We start from the raw sequence: 26,617 nt of genomic DNA on the forward strand, positions 1-26,617 counted from the left end.
ATGACTGAATTTCCCCTCAGGGATTAATAAAGTTAACTATCTATGTGATGTTATGGAAACATTTAGTGGAATATTTAGGTGATTTAGGGTTCAGAGTAAGTCAATCCTGTCTCTCCAAGAGAAGTGATTGATTGGATTATATTATTAGGATCATTATATATTGTGTGTGTGTATATATATATATATATATATATATATATATATATATATATATATATATATATATATATATATGTAGAAAGATAGATAGATAGATAGATAGATAGATAGATAGATAGATAGATATATCCCCCAAATTTCATCTGAATAATTTGATTAGATTCAATTTGATTTGATTCACCGAATGCAGTCATAACAAGTGTCCCCTTATCTATTCATGTATTTGTGTCTATTAATCTCTGTATATATTTATTATATAGAATATACATATAATGAGCACATTTGTTAGTTCTGTCTGCTGTTTAACATAAAAATAAGGCGTCTTGACTCGAAGATGTTTCACTCCCTTCCAGGAAGCTTCTTCAGTTCAGAACTCACTACTTTTTTCTTTTCAACTTTCAAAAACTATGAAACAAAGTGAAGTGTGTTCTTTTAACACATATATATTCTGAGTTTTCCACCTTAGACAAAGAGAAAGTTCAAGTGGCGGACACTGGCACTTTACTTCATATCTGGCTCTTCTAAAAATGTTGTTGAATAGATGTGATATAGAATATATAACATTGTATTGATGAGGCTGTTGTTGCAGTTTAGTCATATCTATCTTTACAGCTGTTCTGAGATCTGATATGTATTTCCTCTGCCCTTCACAAGCTGTGATGTCTCATCGTTTTGCATTATGTGTAAAAACGTGTAAATCCCTCCAAATATCTCCGTATTTAAATCAAACACAGTGATTCTGTACTGGAGCCCGACTGATACTTGATCTTTGATGCCGGTACCAACGATCACAGGCCGATATAAACACGCCAACACCAGCATCTCTTCTGCATTATACACTCCATAAAAAAGACAACATATAAACTGATATTGATAAACTGTGATTGGCCAGTATTGGTGTAAATTATGGGCCAACTGATCTATCAGTGGGTCGTGTATATCTGTACTATATGATATTAATATAAAGAGTAAACCAGATGAATGAAGGAATCAGAGAAACTTAAATTACTGGTTGTTTGTCTCCGCCTACCAGACAAACTGTGAAGTTTACCTTTAACTTTTTCTTTGTATATAAAATGTCACCACTTCATAAATATTTTCTTATTAGACATTTGTGTAATACTTTGTCATATCATAGTTTGAATTCTTGTACTAAACGTGTTTCTTAACCCTCATCAGTTCATCTTTGAGCCCAAATTTAAAATTGTTAACAGAGTGGCATAAAAAGATAAAGAATATATAAGAACAAAATAAGAATGCATCCCAAAGATGCTTTATAACAGACTAAGATACTCTCTAACCCTGCCGTTACAGTGAATGTTTATGATTGTTTTCATTAAGCGTCACTCGTTCAGTTATGTGACTTTTAATGCAAAGTTACATTAAAGCGAAACTCTCGCCAAAAAGCAACCGGGGCTTTATTTGTGATTGAATATAAGTTAAACCTTCGTGTAAAAGCATAATTACGATGAAAGAGGCACTTTTAAGATTTACAGAATTTTCGTTTTCGGGTCAAACTCATTTTCAATGGCAGTGCTACGGGCACTTTAGCGATAGCATCAAAATCTCTATTTTTAAAACAGTAAGAAGTCTCGACACAACATGAAACTTTGCTGGTAGTATCACCAGGGTCTCTACACATGAACACGAGCATTGAGAACATTGTTTGTGTACACAGAGTTTACTAAAAAGAAGGTTTTTGAACAACTCACGTTAGCAGTAGCTTGTTCCGCTCGCCGCCGTCCTGCCAGTGGAGAAGTGTCGATCTCAGAATGTGACGTAACCTGGAGGACAGTTAAGGTGGAACGCTCCTGAAGCTTAGTTCCATATAAATGCAGGATAATTTGTTGTTTTGTTGTTAGCGAAAAACAATATAAAAAAGCCAGAAAAGTCACGTGAGATCTCGCGTGGATAGTTGTTGCTGGAAGACAGTAGTTCCACCTTAACTGTCCTCCAGGTTACGTCACATTCTGAGATCGACACTTCTCCACTGGCAGGACGGCGGCGAGCGGAACAAGCTACTGCTAACGTGAGTTCAAAAACCTTCTTTTTAGTAAACTCTGTGTACACAAACAATGTTCTCAATGCTCGTGTTCATGTGTAGAGACCCTGGTGATACTACCAGCAAAGTTTCATGTTGTGTCGAGACTTCTTACTGTTTTAAACTTAGAGATTTTGATGCTATCGTAAAAGTGCCCGTAGCACTCCCATTGAAAATGAGTTTGACCCAAAAATTAAAATACGGTAAATCTTAAAAGTGCCTCTTTCGCCGTAATTATGCTTTTACACGAAGGTTTGACTCACAAACATTCACAAATAAAACCTAGGTTGCTTTTTGGTGAGAGTTTCACTTTAAGGAGGACAACATGAGCGTGTCCTTGGAGGCCTGATAAACAAATTTAAAGCAGCTGTCATCGTCACGTGTGCTGGTGGTGTCAATAAGACGTTCAGTGGAAATACTGAGGGCAGAATTGATTTCCGTCACGAAAGCAAGACAAGGAAAGGGACGTTTTTATTTGTCAACTTCTTGAGAATGGAGAGATATCTGTAAAGAGTCTGGCACTGCTGCAAAAAGTTGTACATTATAAAGTCACTAACACACCGAACACAGCAAGAGGTACCATGCTGACAACAATCACACAGAAAATCAAACCTGCGTAAAAAATATCAAAATGTTTTTTTCTCGCCTCCTTCCTCGGGTTTTAACTGTCTTTATAAAAACGTGTACTAATGACCCGGAAACTATTTTTTACTTTACAAAATAAAAAGACGACAAGGAGCGTTGATAATGACGTCTTAACAATAATAATTACACAGTAAATCAAATTCAGGTCAACTTACACGAACACAGCGAGCATTAACACGTTCTCCTTTTTTCTTCAGGCATTCAGTGGACGGGCTGAGTACAGTAACACGGAGACACATGCTCTCGAGTCGGTCATGAAAACACACGAGTAAAGCCAGAAACTCGACACTTGTTGTCCTTCCAGCTCTCTCCAGAAGAAGGCACAGTCATCACATTCAAACCATTTCACATCCCTTCACAAAAAAAAGTCATGACATGTAAAATCACCGTCAGTATGAAACCTTGTCTTCAGCAGGTATTGCTAAAAAAAAAAAAAAAACATGTGGTAGCTGACAATCGGACAGCTTCTGTCAGAGTACAAACACATTAAAGAATGAAACAGGAGAGTTCAGTTTAACATTTAGACGATGGGAAAAAATGCCCCGGTGAGATAAACTTGTAGCCGTTCCCAGAGGGCAGCTTGATGCCTCCTTTAGAGTTTGTGGGAGCGTTAGAAGACGGAGGTTGAGGCGGTTTGGCCTCCAGTTTTTTATGACCGTTCGGTCTGTCGCCAGTGTTGCGCTCCTCGGATCCCTCCGGGTTTTTGCTCGCGGGCTCGTGTCTCGGCGAGAGATTAAGCAAACCCAAAACATCTTTCTGAACTGTACTCATTTTTTTATTCCCGCCTCGGAGTAAGCTGGCGGGGCAGGGCACCTCGTGTTTCTGTTCCGCGTTGGCCCAGAAGGTTTTTAAATGATGAATGGCCTGGACTTTGTTGTCCTGTTTGGACGGGTTCTGTTCGGGGGTGTTCGCAGGGCTGGAGGAGGCCGAAACGGAGCCCGTGGAGGAGTAGGAGAGGGCCGGCGACGGGGCGCTGTTAGCGGGAGAGTGTGAAGGCGAGATGTGGGTGGAGTAAGGAGAGGGAGGGTACTTCAGTTTGAGCTGAGCCTGCGAGGGAACATCTGGGGTGAAAGGTGAACGCTGCTCCTTCGCTGACGGAGGAGAGGAGTGAGCCGGGCTGTTGTAGCCGGAGCTGATCTTCTGCAGCGACGAGGAGCGGGACGGCGGTTTGGGCCGAACCGGGGGAGGCGAGGAGAGGTGAGCGGAGAGGGCGAGAGGGGAGGAGCAGGCCTTCAGACTGGCTCTGCTGGGCGGCCTGCTGAAGGCGCTGGTCTCCGAGCGCTGGAACCCTCTCGCTCCTCCAGTGGGGCTCAGAGTCGGGGTGGAGGGAGTCGACAGCGAGGGCTGCCGGGCCTCTTCTCTCCCCTCGGGGCCCCTCGGCGTCTTCCCTCTCATGTTTCCTTTCTGCAGGCTCTCCACAGCTTGCATGTGGCTCTGGGTCTCCTCCAGAATCTTCTGGGCCAGTTCCTGAGGATCCAGTTGTCCCGCGGGCACCGTCCTCTCCTCCTGGGACTTGACCGTGCTGTCTGTCTCGGTACTCGACTGGTCCGACTCAGAGCTGCTGACCTTCCCTTTCCTGGTCCTCTGAGGGGATAAACTGGAGAGAAAAAGATGACAGAAAGAAGCTGAATTTTTCTGTTATAGTGAAGTGAACTCATCTAGAGCAGGAAGAAGAGAAGCAGATTATGACACGACCACTTAATTAACAGCCACACCACTGAACTTACACTTCCTGTTTGGGTTTGGGGCTGGCAGGAACCTTCGGCGGCAGCGGTGGAGGAGCTTTGATCGGAGACGTAGGTGTGCTGATGCTTCCCTTGGAGGAAATGGTGACAGGGTACCCATGACCGCCGGCAGATCCTCTCCCAGCGCCGCCTCGGCCCTGACGGTGTCCAGCAGGTAGCGGCAGCGTGTCACAGTCCCGCCTCCCTCGCCCCAACGGCTCACTGCTGATGATGGAGTACCCCTCGTACTCATCGTCCTCCCCTTCTCCTGCTAATCCTCCTCCGTGGTTGGTCAGTCGACCTCTCTGCAGGCCGCCTGTCTGGCGGTGCGAGGCGTACAGGCCGCCTCCCCCGCGAGGTCTCTCCGGGTCCTGCGGGTGCGAGCGCTGGCTGATGATGTCGCTTCCTGCGGGCTCAGGACGAGACAGGAAGCTGAGGGAGGAGGCGAGGGAGCTGAGGCTGTAGACGGAGATGGCGTCGCAGGAGAGGTTGTCGGGGCAGACCGGGGGGAGGAAGGAGGGCTGAGGGGGGTAACACCCGAAGGAGAGGGGGAGAGAGTGAGGCTGGGACGCCGACTGGGACGAGGACAGGGACTCCAGGGACGAGGAGCTGTCCATGGAGAGGCGCTTGGGAAGCTCTGTGGAGTCTGAACAAAGAGAGGGAACAACTTCATTTATCAGGAAGATTCAGAAGTCTGTAAAGTAGTTAAAAAGTCCAAAGTTTTGAATCATACTTACCAAAGAGTGCAAGAAGAGACTGGAGAGCAAAATGCATGATGCGCCTGCTGGCCTGCTTTCCAGTCTTCAGCACCACCTCCTCCTGACCCACCTCACACAGATCGAAACCTGACGGAGACAAAGCACAACGAGGCGACTGAGCTCAGGATTTTTATGCCGATTCATACGTCTAACTCTTCATTTCAGAGGGAAATATTGCACATTTTGCTCCACTGCATTAATTATCATTCAGGTGCTGGGATAACTTGTGAAATGTGGTTTTATTCCGCTGATGTCTCACCGAGCGCTGCCAGGAACTCGTGACAGCCCGGAAGCCTCCAGAGCTGCACGCTTATCGACACCTGGATGGGAGCCAGCGAGAAGTCTTGGTCTTTGTCGTTGGACTGCAGCTGCACCAGCACCTGGTGAAGCTTCGGAGAGGAAACACACGCACAGATAACGATGGAACAGCCGCGATGCGTTAAGAGTTCAACATTTTGAATAACACGAACAGGTGAGATCCAAGCAGGACGCGTGTCGATGCAGCACCCACGTCACAAAGATCGTTCTTCTCCGATCGGTCTCACACTTTAACTGAACTCAACTCTGTTACGTCATCGTGAATCACTTACCATTCCCACCATGCTTTTAACCGCCTTTGTGAGGTGGGTATGAGAGAAGAGGAGACACAACTTTAGTGGTTTGCTTCTGCAGAACTGAGCCATGCATGAAGGATGACCGTGATGTTCTCAGGTGGTAAAATAAACAACGTGTGAGAGTCAGTCGTGATGAAATGTGTGAAAAGTGAAGCTGTGAGCCAATCAGGAGCGAGATGAGACAACAACACACATGCAACTCAGACGTTTGTATGTTTTTATGAACCAGTGGTGGAAAATAACTAAGTACATTTAACTATATTTCATTTATTTGACATCTTCTGTTTTTAGAGTTAAATTTGCATTAAAAAATCTAATTCTAATCTTATAAAATATGATGCAGCCTTAAAAATTAAACCAGTGTTGTTGACATACAGGCTGCGTCTAGCCGAGGTGCTTCATCAGGTTTCATTTAAAATCTGTTTGAGGCGCCAAGAGGTAAAATAATTCAATATTTTATAACAGATTTGTGTTTCTCCTCTCCTCTTAATCATCTGGACTAAACTCACTAACTGTAAACAAACTATACAACAACTATAAAGTAGTTCCAACAGTGAGAGTATTAACAATCTTTATCCATATTCAGATGGTTGTATTTGTATTTTTAATAAAAGCAGTGACATGGAGTTTTCTTGTCGTGTTGGTTCTGGCGCTCCCTGCTGATTAAAAGCGGTATGAGCAGCGCCGCTTCCTGTTGCAGAGATCTTAAAGTGCTCGCTCGTGTGTTTGTTTGTGTTCCTGGAGACACCGACTGCATCTGATCTACCACAGAAGACATTTGGAGTATTTTCCCAGGTGTTTTTATATCCCTCTGTCTGTCTGTGGACGGATCTAAGCACCATGATGTCGTCACAAGACTTCGTGGTATTTTTACGTAAAAGGATCTGAGTGTTTTTTTCCCACCACTGGCCCGAGTAACTGTTCCATCGCACACGACCCGGCAGTACCTTGTGAATGAGCTGCTCTCCAGCCTCGGATGTTGTGACCAGCTTACAGAGCGCCTGCAGAGCCGGAGGAGTCAGACCTGAGGATGTACAGACGGTTCATCAATAAAGATCTAATATCATAATCATGAAATCTATCTGCCCTTTTTTATTTACAACTATCTACTTGCTTCATGAAAACACAATCTGAATCATGTTTCTTCCTGTATTCTGATCCTTAAAGGGATATTCAGGTGTAAATTTAATCCATGGTCTAACACACCGTGAAACTGTGTTAGACTCCCTCTCGAGAGATCAAGTTAGCAGACCGCTAATTTACGGAGTTTTATCAACCTCAGAAACGACCGCACGACAACAATACACTGCAGTAAATGGATCCAAATATAAACCGCCACCAAAAAGCCACAAATAATGCTCAGAACAGCACCAAACTTCAGCAACAGTACAAATAGGGTCTCAGCACATAGTCCGGGGCATCTAACCTCCGCTAGCTTAGCTGGATTTCTATTGTGAAGCTAAAAACAGAGTTCAACTCTCCTCCATCAGCTTCCGGGTCGGGGAAGTCCCGACGCGACGATTACCGAGTGCGGTTAGAAATGCTCAATTCCGTTCTTTTCCCTGTCCGCTCTCGATAATAACTGTTATAAACTGGCAGGTAAGACACATATGAACTTTGATTGCTTTTCCATGGAGTCATAATCATACATTTTCATCCATGAGCCGTGGAACTCTACTGCACTCGGTAATCGACTCGTCGGGACTTCCCGTCAACAGGAAGCTGCTGCAGAAGAGTGGTAAATTTAGTCAGCTTTTCAGTAGAAATCCAGCTAAGCTAGCGGAGGTTAGATGCCCCGGACTATGTGCTGAGACCCTATTTGTACTGTTGCTGAAGTTTGGTGCTGTTCTGAGCATTATTTGTGGCTTTTTGGTGGCGGTTTATATTTGGATCCATTTACTGCAGTGTATTGTTGTCGTGTGGTCGTTTCTGAGGTTGATAAAACTCCGTAAATTAGCGGTCTGCTAACTTGATCTCTCGAGAGGGAGTCTAACACAGTTTCACAGTGTGTTAGACCATGGATTAAACTCACACCGGAATATCCCTTTAAGGGACCCACCAGGTTGTTATTCTATCAGTGTGATCGGCAGGTGTGACATTTTGAATAAAATAGAAGCTGTGGTACCGAGCAGCGACTGGAGGGTGGTGCTGCACTGCTGCAGGCGATCCCCGGGGTCCGAGGTGGGGAAGAACACCGCCGCAGGGAGACCGGCGCCGCTGCCAGAGAAGTCCAACCTGAAGCCCACCGCAGACAGGAGGGCCTGCCACCCGGGCACCCCGCACACCTGAGAGAGGACACACAACACTTTCTACTCAGGTACTTGATCTTAAAGTCTAAAGTGGGAAGATACGATAGGAGCAAACACTCGACGATGGATTAAGGAGATGTCTTGCAGCCTGGTACTGGAAAAACACAGTAAGAGGTCATTTTTAAAAGATGTGGATGCCTTTCTTACACTTTATGGATGACTTGAGGATGTAAGACGCCTGTGATTGTTAAATGGACGTCTGTTCTGAACATTCAGTGATCAAAAAAAGCCCAAAATATATTGTGGAAGCAGCTCTGGAGCCGATCCTGGTTCAGTATTCAGTGTGTGATGTGGAAAAACAAGTTGGTGTCCAGCAGTTTAACGTGCACATTTATAAAACAGACACACACACCTTGTTCTCGACGCTTTGCTGCGACGTGTACATCGGGTTGCACTGACCGCTCTGAATGCGCTGCAGAGACTTCTCGACCTGCGGGGAGAAAGAGAGACGGATCAGGATGCAGCTCGAGCTTCACCTGAGGACGATTTCAGGGGCGAGAAGACGACTCGACAACACGCTCTGATGGAAGTCTGGCGATGACGGCTGTGGAACTATTTGCTCGAGCAAATTTGTATCGATCCCGAGCCGAGGATGGTTTACATCCGATCCGTCTCGACAACATAAATTTAATTTCTCTCTCAGTAAATAGAAAGAAATGTCGTGCATTAAAACCATCAGAGGGACAGAAACAAGAAAATGCATCACCACAGAAACACCCCAGCTGTTTTTAAAGCTTAAATATTAACATGATGTTGATTTAAGGTGTTAAATTAACCATAAAGTGTCGAGACTCAAATAAAACTGTTAGATTGTGTTTCTCACCAGGTGCAGCAGCACTCTGAGGGCGTCCCTGGCCCGCTCTGGGTACTGCAGGATCTCTGCCAGCGCCTGGCCCACCAGCGACATGGGGCTGTTCAGCTTCACGTCACAGCCAATCAGCATGTAGCCTGAAGGAGACAACACACACTGAGGTACTGACGACAGTTAAACGCTACACGAGGTGAAATTAACCCGACAGTTCCAACTCCATCAGCTGATGAAGACGGTTAAAGCTCGTAAGTGGACCTCGAGTGTCGTGTTCGTGCTCACCGGCCCAGTTGGACGGGTGTGAGAAGTGCTTGCTGCTCTGCAGCGTCTTCATGGCCTCCGTCAGAGCGGCGCTGGCTTTGGTGCCGTTGAGGAGGGCGGTGTAGAAGGTGTGTGTGAACAGTTTGGAGGCAGCTATCGGTACAGGCCACAGAGACACGCACACACACTGGACCCCCGCAGCCAGGAAGGCCCGGGTCAGACCCACCAGCCCGTCAGACGTCACCCTGCTGCTGGACTCTGGGTACAGCCTGAGGAGGAGAGAGGTCAGAGGTCAGGCGGGTCGGTCAGACCTGACCGGCTCTGTGAAACCTGTGCAGGGTCTTACCTCAGAACCACCAGTTTGACGCTCAAGCACAGGTCCAGTATGTCAGCAGCGGTGAGCAGGAAGTCCTGCAGCGACGGACTGTCACACACACTCTCCACCTCACACATACTCTCCCCGTCGTCGCTCATCTCCTCGGCTCTCCTCAGCCTCTCCGGGCTGCTCTGACTCTTAAACGAACTCCTCGTCTTCCCGTCCTGACCTGCGGTCTCGCCCGAGGTCGACGCTCCACACGGCGACTTCTCCCTGGGTCGCCCGGCGGCCCCCTCGCCTCCGGCCTGCTCCTGGCTGGGCGCGAGGATCAACGCGGCGAGCTTCCACGATATGTGGGTGGCAAAGTGAACGCACTCCGCCTGACTCAGAGCTGCGAGGACGCGCTCCTTCGTGGCGTTCGCTCCGATTAGAGGATGACACCCCAGCTGCTCCCCGAGCCAGAGAGCTTCATCCTGGGCTGAAGGTAACGGACCCCACAGCCAGCGGTCCATCACAGACGGCGGCAGGCGAGGAGCGCCGACCACCGCGGCGACTGAGCCTCCATCCGAGCAGTGGAAGGGTCCGCCGCGACGAGGATGAGGCTGTGGGGGGAACACAGATCCCTTTTTTTAACGACAATAGATGTCTTATACTCTTTGTTACATGTTTTACTACATACAGTCGTATCATTGACAGTGTTTAAGACGATGATCTTTAACAGAAATATGATTTGCGTACCTTGATTGCGGCTCCCAGGCTGCTTAACGAAGGTACAGAGATGAGGCTGAACCTTTCATAGAGATACTCGTTAGAGGAGCTGCCTTTGAGCAAGGCGAAGGGGATCAGGTACAACTCCCCCTCCAACACCAGCACCAGCTGTCTGTGTCTGCCAACAGGTCCGCTGCTGTGCATCAGACCCTTCAGAGACAGAAAACAGAGATTCAGGAAACAGTAAATTGAAATATCGTAACAGACAGACGCGGTCCTGAACGCACCCCTTCCATCGGAGCGATGAGTAGATCGTACAGAGCTCGTAGAGGAGGTTTGCTGATGTTGCTCGGCCTGCAGAGAGGAGACGACGAGCTGTCCTTCACCGGAGACACGGTGGCGCTGTACAGGCTCGTCATGCTCTGACAGCTTCTGTAAACACACACACGACACACACACTTCAATAAAATCACTAGACTAACAATCCTCTCTCCAACTCCAACGTCAACAAATTAGTTTTACAGGTTTCTGGACGTAAACCAAAGTACAGGACTCGTTTAACCCCTTAAGGAACACCGTTCCAACATAGGAACACCCTTCACTAAACGAACACCCTTCGTAAAAACTAATAGTTTTTTTGCTAATAGTTTTAAGCATCAGATCTTAACAGTATACACTCACTGTTGGAAACCTGAGACTGTCGTGATTATTTTAAGCCAAAACACAAAGGAAAGAAGTTATTTCCAGACCATGTAATAGCTCCTAAACTCACCATGACACAACATTAGAAAGAGCCCTCTACCGCAGGAAGCAAGAATGCCTACATACCTTCAGAGTGTTCCCTTTTTCCACAGCTACAACGTCATGCCACAATTTTTTTTTTCATAGTTAGCTACAAGTGTCAAACAAGCAGGAAACCCCAGGGTCTTATCTTTCATTTGAGACCAAGATTATGTTTCTAGGTAAAGGGGTTCTCAAGTTATAAGCCTTTGAATCTCAGTAGGTGCTCTTGGAAAGAAAGGACCCAAGCAAAATGCACAAACATGTCTTTAGAAAAGAAATCGTGAAATTTTTTTTAGTCTTTTGACTTCAAATTTTGAGTGTAGCAAGCTGAGACCTGTGGCTATGTCCTAATTGTGTCTGCTGTGTCCATAGACATACCTGAACCCTTATATCTTAGTCAGTTTATTGACATTTGAATTGGACAGAAACCAAAACCTGTGTTCCAACCTCTGTAACTCTGTGTCAGTATGTCATAGAATCACACTTAGACGTCTAGAAACATGAGGGTGTTACCTTTCCAATGGTACCAAGCACATCCCTGAGTCTCAAACTATGTGGGAGCTGTCATGCTTTTAATTTCGGTATGTCGTTTTGGAAAAAGAACCTTAAATTGTGGGGCGTTCACTAAGAGGTTAAACTTTGACCTGATGATGGTGCTAAGTGACAAAGTAAGAGGAATCTCAACTCAGCCTACATTTGTGGACTAAATGACAATATATCCAACAGTTGTTGTGATATTTCCCTCAAAATCATCAGGACTAATCCTCTGGGGAACATGAATATCTGTGGCAAATCAATCCAGTGATCTTTAAGGTATATCAGTGTTGGACCGGTCCCTCTCCCGGCTGTAGGACCAAACTCAGACCTGTTGAAGAGGTTGTTTCTGGACACCATGCGGAGGTAACCCGTGGGGTCGGTGGCTGAGGTCAGCTTGTTGTTCAGCTCCTCGAACTGTTGCTCCAACAGATCCCCGGCCTCGCTCTCCGTCTCGCTGCTGGAGCAAACTCTGCGAGAGGACACAGGGAAACAGAAACGCGTCATCGAGCTGCATCTCATCCAGAACATCCAGCGACAAAACCGGTTTGTTTATCTCCGTTCTCGGTGTCATCAGCTGATAATTAAGAGCAGAAAATGAGAGCGAATGCTTGTTTCTGCCCAGCAGGGATGTTCTGAGGACACGTTTTAATTTAGAAGATAAAACAGGACGTGCGAGGCGAGTTAGGTAATAAGCTCTCTAATGAAATGATAAATAATGTTGCAGCCGGCGTCGTGCTGGCAGCGACGCGTCCTTAAGAGCCGTTCTGCAGCGGTAATGACCCGACTCGGGCTTTATGAACTGGACCGACGGCGCTCAGACGCTTCCAATAGCTAGAAACATGACTTTTTATGGAATCATCTGGCTGCACTTTTCACAGCTCCGAGGTTTTGATTTGTGTTAAAATCGCCGTTTGTGCTGCCGGAGGGCCGTAAAGCTCTGCTGGCGAGCTGGAGAGAGTTTTTAATGCTGCGTCTGTGAAAACACTTTTTATGTGCTGTGGATGAGCAGGATTCAAAATCATCACACACACAAATGAAGGGAGACTCCAGGCCCACCACAGCTTTAACACACACACACACACACACACACCTGCACACACACGCTGTGTGTGCGCAGGTGTGTGTGTGTGTGTGTGTGTGTGTGTTTGGGGGGCATCTGCTGACGTGACACATGGTAGTGATTTACAAAGTCGTCCAGTCGTGCCAGCCGAGGCCCCGGACGGAGCTGCAGGAGGGATAATTGAGAGTGAGGAAATATGGCAGCGGCGAGCCGAGGAGGAGGAAGACGGACGGCGTGCAGCGTGAAGCTCCTCTGTCTTGTTTTGCTCCCTCGAGTTCTAATGAACGACGACGCGCAGTCGTAAAACTCAGAGGCTACGAGCTACGCTAGCCGCTCTGTGAGGCTGCTAACAGAGCAGGTGTAATGTTGAAGTACAGCTGATGGCTGATCACAGTTTCCATCTTTATATTTCCACTGCACGGCAATTTGGATATTGCAGTTTTACATCACTACATTTATCTGACGACTTTAGATACTGCAGAAGGACTTCTCTGCATTCTCTAACTTTTGTTTTTTGTTTCCTGTTCCCTCGAGCTGCAAGCTGTGTCCCTTCCTCCTCCTCCTCTTCTTCCTCTCTGTTCATTCAGTCACCTTTCTGCTCCCTCTTCTGTTTTACTAATTCATTATATCTGTAAAATGTTCATCTTTACACTTGTGCAGGTCATCGCGTCAGACAGGAGGTCATTGCCTCGGCCTGCTCATTCGTCCTCACAGATATTTCCTATAACTTCCTTGTATCAGATATTCTGTCGATGACATTTGTAAGCTGTGATTTTGTTGTTCTGTTTCTGCGACATCTTCTTCATCCTCTACGTGTGGATCTTCCTGACGCTTCTTCCATCTTTTATTTCTCCCTGTTTTTGATATTTTGATATTTCAGAAGACTTTTACTCGAGTGCTGTTTCTATAGGTGGCTTTCACTTCAACCAAAGTCATATTTCAACATGATATCTGTACTGTTACTCAAGTGTTACTTTGACTTTATGACTGTTCTTTGGTCATAAAATCAAAACAATTTCCCTTGAAGTTAATAAATCATCACAGTCGGTCCTGAGGGGAACCAGAATGTGTGGAACAAGATTTACGAGCATCTATTCAACAGTTTCTGAAACATTTTCCACAAAACCACAGATGTGAACCTCACGGTGGCGCCAGAGGAAAAGTCAGGGCATCACAAAAATCACTCATGTTGTGTTATTTTATAATTCTTTGTCTCTGCACGTCCATGTTGGATTGAATCTGTGTTCTTCTCCTTCTTTGCGTTATGTGCATGATGAAAAACAAAAGGACGAACCTGCTGTAGTTGCTGTCGACTCCCAGAGCCTCTCTGGCGTTACAGATGTATTGCTCCAGAGACAGAGGACCTCCGCCCGCTCCTCCTCCTCCACCTCCTCCACCTCCTCCTCCACTCTGCGGGCTCCCACCACCATCCTGAAACTCCGGCGTGTCCAGCCCGGACTCTCCCAGATACACCTCGTTAAACTTCACGATACCTGTTGGAACATTTTAAGAAGAGAGGAGTTAGTCCGTGCTGTGCTACATGAAACACGACGGGATCAGTTTTCAATCTGGTTTTGTGTTTTTAACGAGGCTGAAAGTCTGAATAACAAACAAGTGATGGAGCCACCGTCCCGAAAAGGTCATGTGGTCATTAAGGTCAAAAACAGATTAAATGTCAAAGGTTTATTCCCCCCCGCCCCCGGAAATGTCATAACAATTAGATTTTTATGAGATATGTGCACACATTGTTGACATTTCGGCCTGAGGGTGGCGCAAGAGGGGAGATCAAAGTGAGTCCAGAGTGAAAGAGTTCATCCACCGAGGAGAGCGAACACTCGGTAAATGTCACGACATCAATCCATTAGACTCTGGCACCGTCACAGGGCAGTCCCGCTGTCAGACTTCCTGCTGTGTTCGAGGGATTTCTGTGGAGTTTTTGAGCAAATTCTGCAGCCGGGAGGTGAAGAACAGGTCAGAAAACCCCCCGACATGTTTCACACGATGTCGTTTAACAGAAAACTGCAGCACGAGTGAGTGTCAACAAACCGTGATGTCACACGTTTGTTTGTGGAGCTGCTGTTATGAAGTGTGGAGTGTGTCATGAGGTGGTCGAGGAGGAAGAAGAAGAAGAAGAAGATGATGATGAAGAAGAAGAAGGAGAAGAAGAATAAGTAGCAGAATGGGAAGAAGAAGAAGAAGATGATAAAGAAGAAGAGGAGAGTAGAAGAATAAGAATAAGAAGCGAGTAGACAAAGAAGAAGACAAAAAAGAAGATGAAGAAGAAGAGAGTAGAAGAAGACAAAAAGAGAGTAGAAGAAGACAAAGAGTAGAAAAAGAAGAAGACAAAAAGAGAGTAGAAGAAGACAAAGAGTAGAAAAAGAAGAAGACAAAAAGGGAGTAGAAGAAGAAGAAGAACAGGAAGAAGAAGAAGACAAAAAAGAAGATGAAGAAGAAAATGAAGATGAAGAAGAGAGTAGAAGAATAAGAAGAAGGAGTAGAAAAAGAAGAAGAAGACAAAAAAGAAGATGAAGTAGAAGAAGAAGAAGAAGTAGAAGTGCTTCAGTGCCGACTTCTGCAGGCCCGTTCAAACAAACTGTTCCAACTGATTTACGCCACATATATGAAAGAAGACCTAATTTAAATCCCCAGACTCCCTTAAAAAAACGCTCAATTTTGTGAGTTGCTGCGTCGGAGAAACTTTATAAATGCTGTGAAACGCTGTGTCAGATAAATTCTTAACTATTCGGGTCTTCTTGTAAATTCGGCAGTCGTTCTACATTAAATTCTGTCTTTCTTTGTGTAGAAAACAATCTTTGTCCAGGAGATGCACGTGTTTATTTTCTACCTGACTGTGTGATGTGTCCAGGTGTGTGTGTACCTGTCCCTGGAGACAACAGCCAGCTGTACAGAAAGCCTCCAGCCAGAGAATAGTACAGCACCATGGCCTTCTGACCGTTCACCGTCTCCAGGATGTGCTCCACGGTCACGGGGATGTAAGGGTCAGCGCTCGCCGCTTGCTGACTTCCTTTCTGGCGTTCGACGAGGAGATCGGCGAAGGCTCGCGTTCTTCCTCTCTCTGCGATGGCCAGCGCCTCGTCGTGCCGGCCTTGGACGTGACACACGAGATGAATTTGAGAAGCAGCCGGAGGAGAACAAACAACAACAACACAAACACGCTCTGACATCAGGTGATGATCTGTGCATCGCTAACGAGCACAGAGAGAGAAAGAGTGTGAAAACAAGAGAGGCTCGGGGATTCACACCACAAAATAACAAGAAGATGTGAGAGGTAGGACAGTTAATTCACCGAGGCTGACGAGGACCCTCTGGAGAGCCTGGTACGAGCTGGTTTGCAGATCAAACAGGGAGAGCTTATAATCCGTGCTGTGCTGCGTCTCGTGACGAATCATCTCGAACAACACGGACGCTCTGTACAGCTGCAACACAGCAAACACACATCACATTAACACGTATACACAACATAAACACACACACAGAGTTTATAAATCTACAGTTTGTTTGTGCATCATGTTACATGATATTATCTGTCAAAATAACCTCATTATTATTGTTTTAAAGCACATCATGCAGCCCAAGTGTTCCTAGTTCTGAGATCTGTTGACTGTGGATGTATTTTTAATTCTCAGCAAAGTCATTTAGTGTCTGCAGCTGATATATTCCTTTGATTTGTCACCGCTCTGTTCATATAAAACACATTATCTTAAAGCAGAGTGACCTGAAAGAACCTGCTGTTATAATATTAACCACCGGGAGGCGCTGTGACACACACAACAATCTGAAGAACTGGAGGTTGTGATGCTTCTTCTATCTATCAAACTGGAACAAGAGCGTTAACATAACAAGTGTTATTATATTGTATAATTTACCTTATTGGATGAGTAGTTTGGCTGCAGATGAATGAGTTGCATCTGATTTTAACTGCTTTGTTATGTTTTCACATTTAATGACGCATCATATTTCATTAACTCGTAAGAAATCTGAAAGCTCGACGAGCAAACACATTTGAAAGATGTCATTTCAGCGTCTTTGATGACGTTGAGAAGGCGTCCAGTGGAGAGACAGAATGAACGATTTTGTCGATGTTAATATCGATCTCCAGACGTCTAAATAAAAGAACTCCTCGTGTTTAAAAATTAAAGTGTTTTATTACTCCATGGAGCAAAAGCTGAAACCTGAGCTTCCACCTCAGCAGCCTGCAGGACGAGAGAACTCCACCAGACGTCTGTAACTGAAGATGAAACGATGTCTTTAAAATGACGTCGTGATAACTTTTATTTTCAACCGACATCGACATCAACAGTGAACGTTGAGAAGACGTCTTTCTCTCTGGCTCTCCGCAGGACGTCTGTTCAGCGTGGATGTTTCTGCTCAGTGTGTCGTCACTGAAGCTGTCAGACAAACGCAGCTGTAAACACAACGAGGTTCCACTCTGAAATGCAGCGCAGCAGAAGTACGAGCAGGATAACATGGGAATAATGAGGTAAAGTGTGTCGGTGCCTCGGCTTTGCATTAGTGAAATCCTCCTGTTTTAGACGTTTCACTGCAGGAGGGCAGATATTCATGTTTTAAGACGCTTACACTGCATCATTTCTGCATTTCTGTATTTTGGCTAAGAGGGAAAAAAACATAGAGAAAATGTTGATTTTACTTTGTGTCTAACAGAAAAAACACAGCTGCAGCACCTCTATTCGCCCTCCGTCTGAACATTCATTTAGTTTAATTATCACATTCTGTTTTATAACTTCTGTATCTGAAGTATTTTTTTTGCTTTCTTTCAGTTTTCTGTCCCAGTTTGGTTTTGTTTTGTTTAGGCAACTAAGTAAACGTAATGAAAACACGATCTGGGTTCAAATAACCCCTTTTAAAATGTCAAGCATGTGCTAATAATGTGTTAATAACATCGCTGAAGACTGAGAACACTCTGCTGGGAAACTTTACCCACACGCTTCGGGACCGTTACGAAGGATTTGTCAGAATATCACAACCGGGTCTTGGACGTGTTTGACTTTTCTCTACTTAATTAAAAACATCAGACTGGAAGTGACGACGGCATATCTTCAGAACATGAATGTTATTATTTTATAAGCTGTGTGTCGCTCTCTCACTCTCTACAGCTTCCTCCTCCTCCTCCTCCTCATCCTCTCTTTTCACTCAGGTTCCCTCATGAAGAAGAAGAAGAAGAAGAAGACAAAAACAGAGGAAGAGGGAGAAGAAGAAGAAGATAAAGAAGAAGAGGAGAGTAGAAGAATAAGAATAAGAAGTGAGTAGACAAAGAAGACAAAGAAGTAAGCACAGGAAGAAGAAAAAAAGAGAAGGGAAGAAGAAGAAGAAGATAAAGAAGAAGAGGAGAGTAGAAGAATAAGAATAAGAAGCGAGTAGACAAAGAAGAAGACAAAAAGAGAGTAGAAGAAGAAGAACAACAACAACAATAACAGCAACAACAGGAAGAAGAAGAAGAATATATTCACATCTTGACGGATCTGGATCGTCACACCCTGCGCTCTGTTTCACTATCTCCTTCTATCTGTATTTCTGTAAAATATAATGCCTCTTCCCTCTGATCTTCTCTGTTTTACTGCTAATCTTCGAGTGTGTCGTCTTGTTTTGTGTTTTACGTGAAGCTCTGTGAAGAATGAAGCATCTGGTTTCATTCTAAAAAATGGGATGAACATCCGAAACATCCCAACAGCGCAGCGATAAATCCCTGATCCTGTCTTCACACTGGACTCGAACAACACACACACACACACACACACACACACACACACACACACACACACACACACACACACACACACACACACCTGGTGTTGTGCCTCCTCCAGGTTTCCGCTGGCCCACAGCGACAGGCCGAGGCGATGGCGTATCTTCGCCTCGTCTTCTCTCCGACCCAGCTGCTCTGCCAGACGCAGACCTGAGGACAGACGGACAGACAGAAGATCAGACGCCAGGCTGCTGCGGGCTGTTCTGAGATCAGCTCTTTGAAAGCACTTTGTGACAACTGTTGCTGCATTTGAAGAGAAGTTGAACTTGAGCCCAGGGCGCCGCTCGTTGTTCCCTTCTGTCTTCTTATCCGACTCAGAGACAACGTTTTTCGATCTGCTCCTCAAATTGTCTCCGATGTGTTTCATCTCCCCTGCTGTGCCGGAGCAGACAGTCGCGGCAGGTTGTAATTAGATCTCATTAGACTCTCAGATTTAGCTGAATCTCGTCAAACATCAAGTTTTGATTCACGCTCTTGTCTGTCTGGCGCTGTGAAGTTCTGTATCTTGTGTTTCTCTCCGTCGGCTGGGGAGGTTAATTGGAGGCGCTCCTCGTTTTCGAATGTTACTCTCCGGCTCCGTCCTCACTTCAACTCTGAGACGGATTCCTGGATGCTTGTTGAGTTAATGATCAATTAAAATCCAAGAGGGGCTGCGAGTAAAAGTGACAAACCGTGACCGTGTCTTACAGGCCGGCGGAGCCTGAAGGAGTTCATGAATGAAACCAAACAGCCACGACACGATTTCTTGTACTTTGTCTCAGTCCGTCTGCATGTTCCAGTTCACGTTTACACGCGGGAGGAAACAAGGATGCTGACAGTTTGAAAAGCAGAAAACATGAGAGACGTGAGTGTGTGTGATTCAAAGAGTTAGTTAGAGAAGAAGTTAAATCAAACAGGATTATTAACAGCAAGCTGCCAGATGGAAACCACACTCCAGGGTAAACAGCCGAGCGCTGATCCCTCTATTAGCCCGCGTCTGACTCATGAATACCTTTCATGCTTCTGGATGGTTTCAGAAACGAAACCTCACAATGTTCTCAGGGCCTGAATGAGATGCACACACACAGATCAAAGTCAGCCTCCCTAAATGAAGAGCGTACGGCTGCGGGGGAAGGTGGAACTGTGACTTTTTCCCCTCGCTCTTCATCACAAGTCGACAGTTTGCTCCCAAACAGACTTCTTTAAAAAACAAAAGCTCCCATCAGACACCTGCTGCGCCGCGATGCAGGTGAGATTATCCAACAGAGGTGGAGGAGGAACTCAGACTCTTGATTCAACCCACTGTGATGTCACCTGTTGGTTTAGCGACCACCGTTTTGATTACAGCCTTCGCCATCTTGTAAGACGTGACCATATTTGGACAGGAGGGGGGAGCAGAGGCGAGTATCCTGATTGGTTCTGACTGGAAACCTGAGGACACGTTTTTGTGGTTGCGACTTGCCAATCGCAAGGAAGCCATCGCCCTAAAGTGTACCCTGCTTTGACTTTAAGGCCCCGCCTCCTGAATATACAGTCTGCTTTGATTGGTCAGCTTGCACACGCCTGAGACAGGACAGCTAACAACAACAACAGAGCAGCTGTGCTAAATCTATTCTTACGTAGCAAACTAGCCGCGGGGCATGAATTATGCAAATGTGTGACACGGTGATGTAGAGTGATGTCACAAAGTCGAAGGAAGTAAAGGCGGGACTCCTGGTGAGGTGTTTAAGGAGCTGTGTTTTCTGTGGGAGAGACGAGCTTTCACCTTTCACTTCAAAACCTTTAACAAGAAAACAAGGAAAAAAAGCATCATAGGTGGAGCTGAGGCGAGTATCCTGATTGGATCTGACTGAAAACAGGAGGACATGTTGCTGTGGTAGCGAGGAAGCCACGCTCTAAAGTGTACCCTGCTCTGTCTTTAAAGCCCCGCCTCCTGAATACTCAGTCAGCTCTGATTGGTCAGCTCTCACACGCCTGAGCCAGGACAGCTAACAACAACAACAGAGCAGCTGTGCTAAATCTATTCTTACGTGCTAAACTAGCCGCAGGGCATGAATTATGCAAATGTGTGACACAGTGATGTAGAGTGATGTCACAAAGTCGAGGAAGTAAAGGCAGGACTACTGGCAAGGCGTTTAAGGAGCTGTGTTTTCTGTGGGAGAGACGAGCTTCCACCTTTCACTTCAAAACCTTTAACAAGAAAACAATGAAAAAAAGCATCATAGGTGGAGCGGAGGCGAGTATCCTGATTGGATCTGACTGAAAACAGGAGGACATGTTGCTGTGGTAGCGAGGAAGCCACGCCCTCAAGCGGACCCTGCTCTGTCTTTAAAGCCCCGCCTCCTGAATACTCAGTCTGCTCTGATTGGTCAGCTTGCACACGCCTGAGCCAGGACAGCTAACAACAACAGGGCAGCTGTGCTAAATCTATTCTTACGTGCTAAACTAGCCGCCGGGCATAATTTATGCAAATGTGTGACATGATGATGTAGAGTGATGTCACAAAGTCGAGGAAGTAAAGGCGGGACTCCTAGTGAGGTGTTTAAGGAGCTGTGTTTTCTGTGGGAGAGACCAGCTTCCACCTTTCACTTCAAAACCTTTAACAAGAAAACAAGGAAAAAAAGCATCATAGGTGGAGCTGACGCGAGTATCCTGATTGGATCTGACTGAAAACACAAGGACACGTTGCTGTGGTAGCAAGGAAGCCACGCCCTAAAGCGTACCCTGCTCTGTCTTTAAAGCCCCGCCTCCTGAATACACAGTCTGCTCTGATTGGTCAGCTTGCACACGCCTGAGCCAGGACCGCTAACAACAACAGAGCAGCCGTGCTAAATCTATTCTTATGTGCTAAACAAGCCACCGGGCATAAATTATGCAAATGTGTAACACGGTGATGTAGTGTGATGTCACAAAGTCGAGGAAGTAAAGGCGGGACTACTGGCGAGGCGTTAAAGGAGCTGTGTTTTCTGTGGGAGAGACGAGCTTCCACCTTTTACTTCAAAAGAAAGCAAGAAAAAAAGAATCATAGGTGGAAACAAATATGGCCTTTAGTTTCTTACCTTCCTGCAGGTACATGACAGCCTGTGCATAGTTCTGCAGGGCGTGGTGTGTCCTCCCCAGGCTCCCATAGGCCAGAGTTTTAGCTATCAGATCGTTGGTCTGCGCCGCCACGCTCAGGTGCTGCTCTTGGAAGACCACGGCCCGCTCGTAGTTCCCTAGAGCTTCGTAGGTCAGCCCCAGGTTCCCGTAGGCCCGGCCCTGGCTCCTCACGCACCCCGTCTGCTCGGCTATATCCAACGCCCTCTGGTGCCACTGTGACAGGAGAGCCCGGTCAACATTAATAACACTCTCAGGAGAAGATCAGCTCAGCTAGTCGGACTCTATCCAAAACCAACCTTCTCGTAATTCACCGAATGGTAAACTATTCCTTTAAATCACGCCTAGAATGCGCTGAGTCATGACGTATTACGACCGAGCACAAACCTGTAGCGCCGTCTCGTTGTCTGCCATCAGCTGATAAACGCCTCCCAACGCGTCGCTCGCCTCCGCCTCCAGGGATTTATCCTGCCAGATGAAAACAGGATTTACTACGTTTTTTGTCTGTGTGTATAATGTGCTTTTTATAATTTTTTCACACTCAGCAGGCCAAGAAGAAGAAGACGAAGAAGAAGAAGAAGAAGAAGAAGAAGATGAAACCCTCTGCAGGTGAATCCTCACCCCTGCTGTGCGTGCGATGTTAAGCTGGTGTTCCAGGCAGGAGAGAGACTGCTCGTAGTTGCCCAGCTGGCTGTGTAAGGTGCCCAGCTCCCAGTAAGCCTGAGCCTTACCTCCGCCTTCTCCACCCAGCTCGTGGGCCACCACCAGACGCTTCTCGAAGCACACCAACGCCTGCTGGAGACTTCCCAGAGACCTGGAGAGGGAAGGGAGGGGAGGGAAAATCATCTTTGGTTTGCACTTGCACTCCAAGAAATGCAGCTGTAGTTGAGTTAAAGGGATATTCCGGTGTAAGTTTAATCCATGGTCTAACACACCGTGAAACTGTGTTAAACTCCCTCTCGAGAGATCAAGTTAGCAGACCGCTAATTTACTGAGTTTTATCATCCTCAGAAACGACCGCACGACAACAATACACTGCAGTAAATGGATCCAAATATAAACCGCCACCAAAAAGCCACAAATAATGCTCAGAACAGCACCAAACTTCAGCAACAGTACAAATAGGGTCTCAGCACATAGTCCGGCGCATCTAACCTCCGCTAGCTTAGCTGGATTTCTATTGTGAAGCTAAAAACAGATTTCAACTCTCCTCCATCAGCTTCCGGGTCGGGGAAGTCCCGACGCGACGATTACCGAGTGCGGTTAGAAATGCTCAATTCCGTTCTTTTCCCTGTCCGCTCTCGATAATAACTGTTGTAAACTGGCAGGTAAGACACATATGAACTTTGATTGCTTTTCCATGGAGTCATAATCATACATTTTCATCCATGAGCCGCGGAACTCTACTGCACTCGGTAATCGACTCGTCGGGACTTCCCGTCAACAGGAAGCTGCTGCAGAAGAGTGGTAAATTTAGTCAGCTTTTCAGTAGAAATCCAGCTAAGCTAGCGGAGGTTAGATGCCCCGGACTATGTGCTGAGACCCTATTTGTACTGTTGCTGAAGTTTGGTGCTGTTCTGAGCATTATTTGTGGCTTTTTGGTGGCGGTTTATATTTGGATCCATTTACTGCAGTGTATTGTTGTCGTGCGGTCGTTTTTTGAGGTTGATAAAACTCCGTAAATTAGCGGTCTGCTAACTTGATCTCTCGAGAGGGAGTCTAACACAGTTTCACGGTGTGTTAGACCATGGATTAAACTTACACCGGAATATCCCTTTAATACATTACATCCTTTTAACGTCTTCCAACGAGGACATGAAATACGTTTATTACAACAAGACGGTGTGATTTTGCGTTGTGGAAAGCAGTTCTGTTTCCTCGGAGAGAACGAGAAAACTAGAAGGATCTACATAAGCTGCGTTCATCGGGAGAAATCAGCGAGTCCACCCTCCTTCATCTGAATCTTACTCACACTCCAGAGAGCAGGAGGAAGGACGGAGTAAACCCATCATTACACCTCGTTCTGCTGTCAGCCAACGCTGCTCGTACGGGTTTAAGCAGGAGAAGAAGCCGACGTGGGAATACTGCGATGTCTCTCTGTGTTTATTATTTTCACTATTATTATGACCGTAATTTAAAATGTGTAAAATTTTGTGCCGGAGGCGAGAGAAGCTTCATTTGAGATTTCTTGCCACGGATGCAAAAGCACATCCAAACTAATGAGAACATAAATATATACCAGACATGAATATTAACGCGAATGTAAACAGAACTGCAGTGCGGCCCTGCGAGGAAACAGTCAGAGAAGGAAAACGCATTAAAGACGCGCTCATGTGGCTTTTTAAAGAAATTAAACCCGCTGCCTTCTGTTCTGTAATTGAGTAATAATCCAGTTTCCATGTTCAGAATCCATTTTTTTTAAAAAGCTGTTATGTATTCAAATCACGTGCTACAGCTGAGGAGCATTAAACATACAAATAAAGTTAGTTTGAAAACACACTGATGAGCAACACTCGACCAATCAGATCTGCTTCCTGTGCAAGCTAAGCTTCCTGTTTCCTACCTGTGTGCGTTGCCGAGTCCTCTGTAAGCCTTCTCCTGGTCCTGGACGTGGTTGAGACTCTGAGCCATCGTCAGGTACTTCTCGTAGTACTGGATCGCCTCCTCGTAGTCTCCCAGCGCGTCGTAGCAGTCGGCCAGGTTCCCGTAGGCCCTGCCTCTGTCCAGCATGCTCTCAGTCCCACTCAGCTGCTGCAGCATCGCCAGCTGCTGCTCAAAGTAGCCAATAGCTTCCTCAAACACCCCCATGTTCATTTTTGTGATGCCCATGTTCCCGTGGACCTGGGCCTCCAGGCGGGTGTCCCTCAGCCCCTGCGCCAGGCCCAGCTGGGCCTCGTAACACTGGAAGGTCGTGGCGTAGTCTCCCAGCGCCATATGTACCGCCGCCAGGTGTCCGAGGGCGCGGCACTCCCCCTGCTGATCGCCGATATCCTTTCGGACGGTCAGTTCCTGGCTGTGGAAGGACAAGGCGGTGTCCAGCTGACGGAGCAGCCTGAAGACGGAGGAGAGAGAAAGAGATGTGAGAAGAAGAAGTAGAATGAACGGAAGTAGAGAAATCACACAGCTGAAAAATGTTTCCGACCTGTGAACCGATCCGAGCGCTGAGTAAGCGTCAGCCTCCATCTTCTGGTCGTTGACCTTCTGAGCCAAAGTTAACTGCTGCTGGTAGAACCTCACGGCTCCGGGAAGATCTCCCCGACTCACACAGACGTCCCCGAGGTTCCCGAAGGCCCGGAACACCGCCTGCAGACAAACATGATCGCGTGATTTACAACCGCTTCCTGTGTGAAGGAAAAAAACAGTTTATTGTGTGAACGCGGCAGCAGTAGGTGACCTGGGTGTTATCCAAGGCTTGTGCCAGAGAGAGCAGGTATCTCTGACACTCCTCTGCTTTGCTGTGCTCCCCCAGCGCTTTGTGGGCCAGACCGAGGTTACAGTAGGCTTTGGCCTGGGCTAACTTGTCTTGGAGGTCCTTCGCCAAGGCCAGGTCCTGCTCATAATACCTGAGGAAAGGATGAAAGACATGCAAATCATGTGAAGTACACTTTTTTACCAAATGTGACATAAAAGCACCAGCAGGAAGTAAAAGTAATTGTAAAATATGGCCAGAATTTGAAGGTAAAATATAAGAGACGGCAAATCAAAACGACCAGCTGTAGCTACGAGTTGCCATTAGCTAATTAGCTCAGTTAGCCGTGGAGCTAGTGGCCCTGTTAGCTGACTGAAGTAGGTCTGTGAAGTCAGATCACACAGGATCTGAGCTCAGGTCAGTAGACTGGGACTGGACGCAGCTTCTGAGAGTGACAGAGGTCAGTGTGAAGAGAGCGGATAAAGTACAGAGGTGATTTACAGAAGCTCTGACCAGGACTATGACTTACGGGCGAGAAGGCCAACACTGTTTTTGTGAGTTTATGTCGAATTTGAATGAAGTGTGAGGTTTAGTCTCTGACCTGACAGCGTCTCTGTACTGTCCCAGGCAGTAGTGAGCGTAGCCGAGGTTGTGGCAAACCTTTCCTTCTCCCTCCAGGTCCTGCAGGCCCGGAGCCAGAGCCAGGTACTGCTGGTAGTACGGCAACGCCTGAGCGTATTCGCCTCTCCAGCTGTGGAAGTTTCCCAAGTTTGCTGCAAAAGAGAAGATTAGAAGAGCTTGTTAAAGTTTCTGAATCTGTCAAAGTTCCTGCTTTTCTGTCCTGAATGCATCGCTCTCGTCTATCTTGCCTAGCGATCTCGCTTCGCTCTGAGTGTCTCGGAGCTCTCGAGCGATGGTCAGGTGGTGCAGGTAGTGTTGTAGAGCTCGATCGTGAGCTCCCAGCGCCTGGTAGGCCACGGCCAGGTTACCATGTGTGGAGGCCTGGGAGGGACGATCGTTCACCTGAAACACAGACAGATTTCACACTTCTGTTTTCCACAGCGGCGTCGACATGTCGCCCGTGAAGAGAGCGGGAATTCACCTCCAGTGAGATCTGCAGCTCCTGTCGGTGGTACCGGACGGCTTGGTCGAAGATGCCCAGGGCGTGATAGGCATTACCCATGTTGCCGTACGCCCTCCCGAGGGCGGCGTAGTCACTCAGCTCCTGGGCGAAGGACAGGTGGGCTTTGTGGAGCTTCAGCGCTGCATCGTACTCTCCCTTCATCTGGTGGATGATGCCTGAGAAGAGAAAAAGTTAAGACGCTGTTGAGAAACACAGAGCGACGAGCTGAGTGATTAGCAGAGTTGTTTTGGCATAAAAAGAAACAAAAAATGACACCATAAAATGTATCCAGCACAATGCAAGACGCTGAAAGCTCAACAAACACAAACTGACCTGTAGAGACGGTATTTACAATTTTGATGAGCAGCAACTTGCACGCTAACTGTTTTTAGCTCAGAGGCAACGGTGAAGATTTCAGGTGTAAATAACATCTGCTCCAATCAGTTTGGGATCTCAGGGTTTTCATTTTGGGGTGAACTGTTCCTTTAAGTGCCTCAGCAGA

At 46.5% G+C, this 26,617-nt stretch overlaps 1 protein-coding gene across 4 annotated transcripts in view; it reads right to left on the minus strand.

Annotated features, from left to right (window-relative positions):
• Window positions 1-2,652: 2,652 nt before the first annotated feature.
• Window positions 2,653-26,617, minus strand: part of ttc28 (tetratricopeptide repeat domain 28) — a 134,507-nt gene continuing 110,542 nt past the window's right edge. For 3 of the 4 annotated variants that reach the window (XM_030435985.1, XM_030435988.1, XM_030435987.1), the window contains exons 9-35: window positions 26,095-26,291; window positions 25,862-26,015; window positions 25,594-25,765; window positions 24,978-25,146; window positions 24,726-24,886; window positions 24,147-24,635; window positions 22,205-22,397; window positions 21,971-22,051; window positions 21,547-21,799; window positions 18,549-18,658; window positions 16,031-16,160; window positions 15,602-15,829; window positions 14,018-14,216; window positions 11,992-12,132; window positions 10,631-10,775; window positions 10,374-10,553; window positions 9,666-10,237; window positions 9,341-9,588; window positions 9,074-9,198; window positions 8,603-8,680; window positions 8,067-8,226; window positions 6,889-6,965; window positions 5,918-5,941; window positions 5,587-5,716; window positions 5,307-5,414; window positions 4,573-5,215; window positions 2,653-4,442 (exon numbers count right to left, since the gene is read on the minus strand). In XM_030435985.1, coding sequence (XP_030291845.1) covers window positions 3,359-4,442; window positions 4,573-5,215; window positions 5,307-5,414; window positions 5,587-5,716; window positions 5,918-5,941; window positions 6,889-6,965; window positions 8,067-8,226; window positions 8,603-8,680; window positions 9,074-9,198; window positions 9,341-9,588; window positions 9,666-10,237; window positions 10,374-10,553; window positions 10,631-10,775; window positions 11,992-12,132; window positions 14,018-14,216; window positions 15,602-15,829; window positions 16,031-16,160; window positions 18,549-18,658; window positions 21,547-21,799; window positions 21,971-22,051; window positions 22,205-22,397; window positions 24,147-24,635; window positions 24,726-24,886; window positions 24,978-25,146; window positions 25,594-25,765; window positions 25,862-26,015; window positions 26,095-26,291 — 6,251 coding nt within the window. In that variant the 3' untranslated portion in view covers window positions 2,653-3,358. The remainder of the gene's footprint in view (window positions 4,443-4,572; window positions 5,216-5,306; window positions 5,415-5,586; window positions 5,717-5,917; window positions 5,942-6,888; window positions 6,966-8,066; window positions 8,227-8,602; window positions 8,681-9,073; window positions 9,199-9,340; window positions 9,589-9,665; window positions 10,238-10,373; window positions 10,554-10,630; window positions 10,776-11,991; window positions 12,133-14,017; window positions 14,217-15,601; window positions 15,830-16,030; window positions 16,161-18,548; window positions 18,659-21,546; window positions 21,800-21,970; window positions 22,052-22,204; window positions 22,398-24,146; window positions 24,636-24,725; window positions 24,887-24,977; window positions 25,147-25,593; window positions 25,766-25,861; window positions 26,016-26,094; window positions 26,292-26,617) is intronic. The other variant, XM_030435986.1, reaches the window with a different exon arrangement.

The sequence above is a fragment of the Sparus aurata genome, chromosome 12 (assembly GCF_900880675.1).
Source record: "Sparus aurata chromosome 12, fSpaAur1.1, whole genome shotgun sequence".
Classification (NCBI taxonomy): domain Eukaryota; kingdom Metazoa; phylum Chordata; class Actinopteri; order Spariformes; family Sparidae; genus Sparus; species Sparus aurata.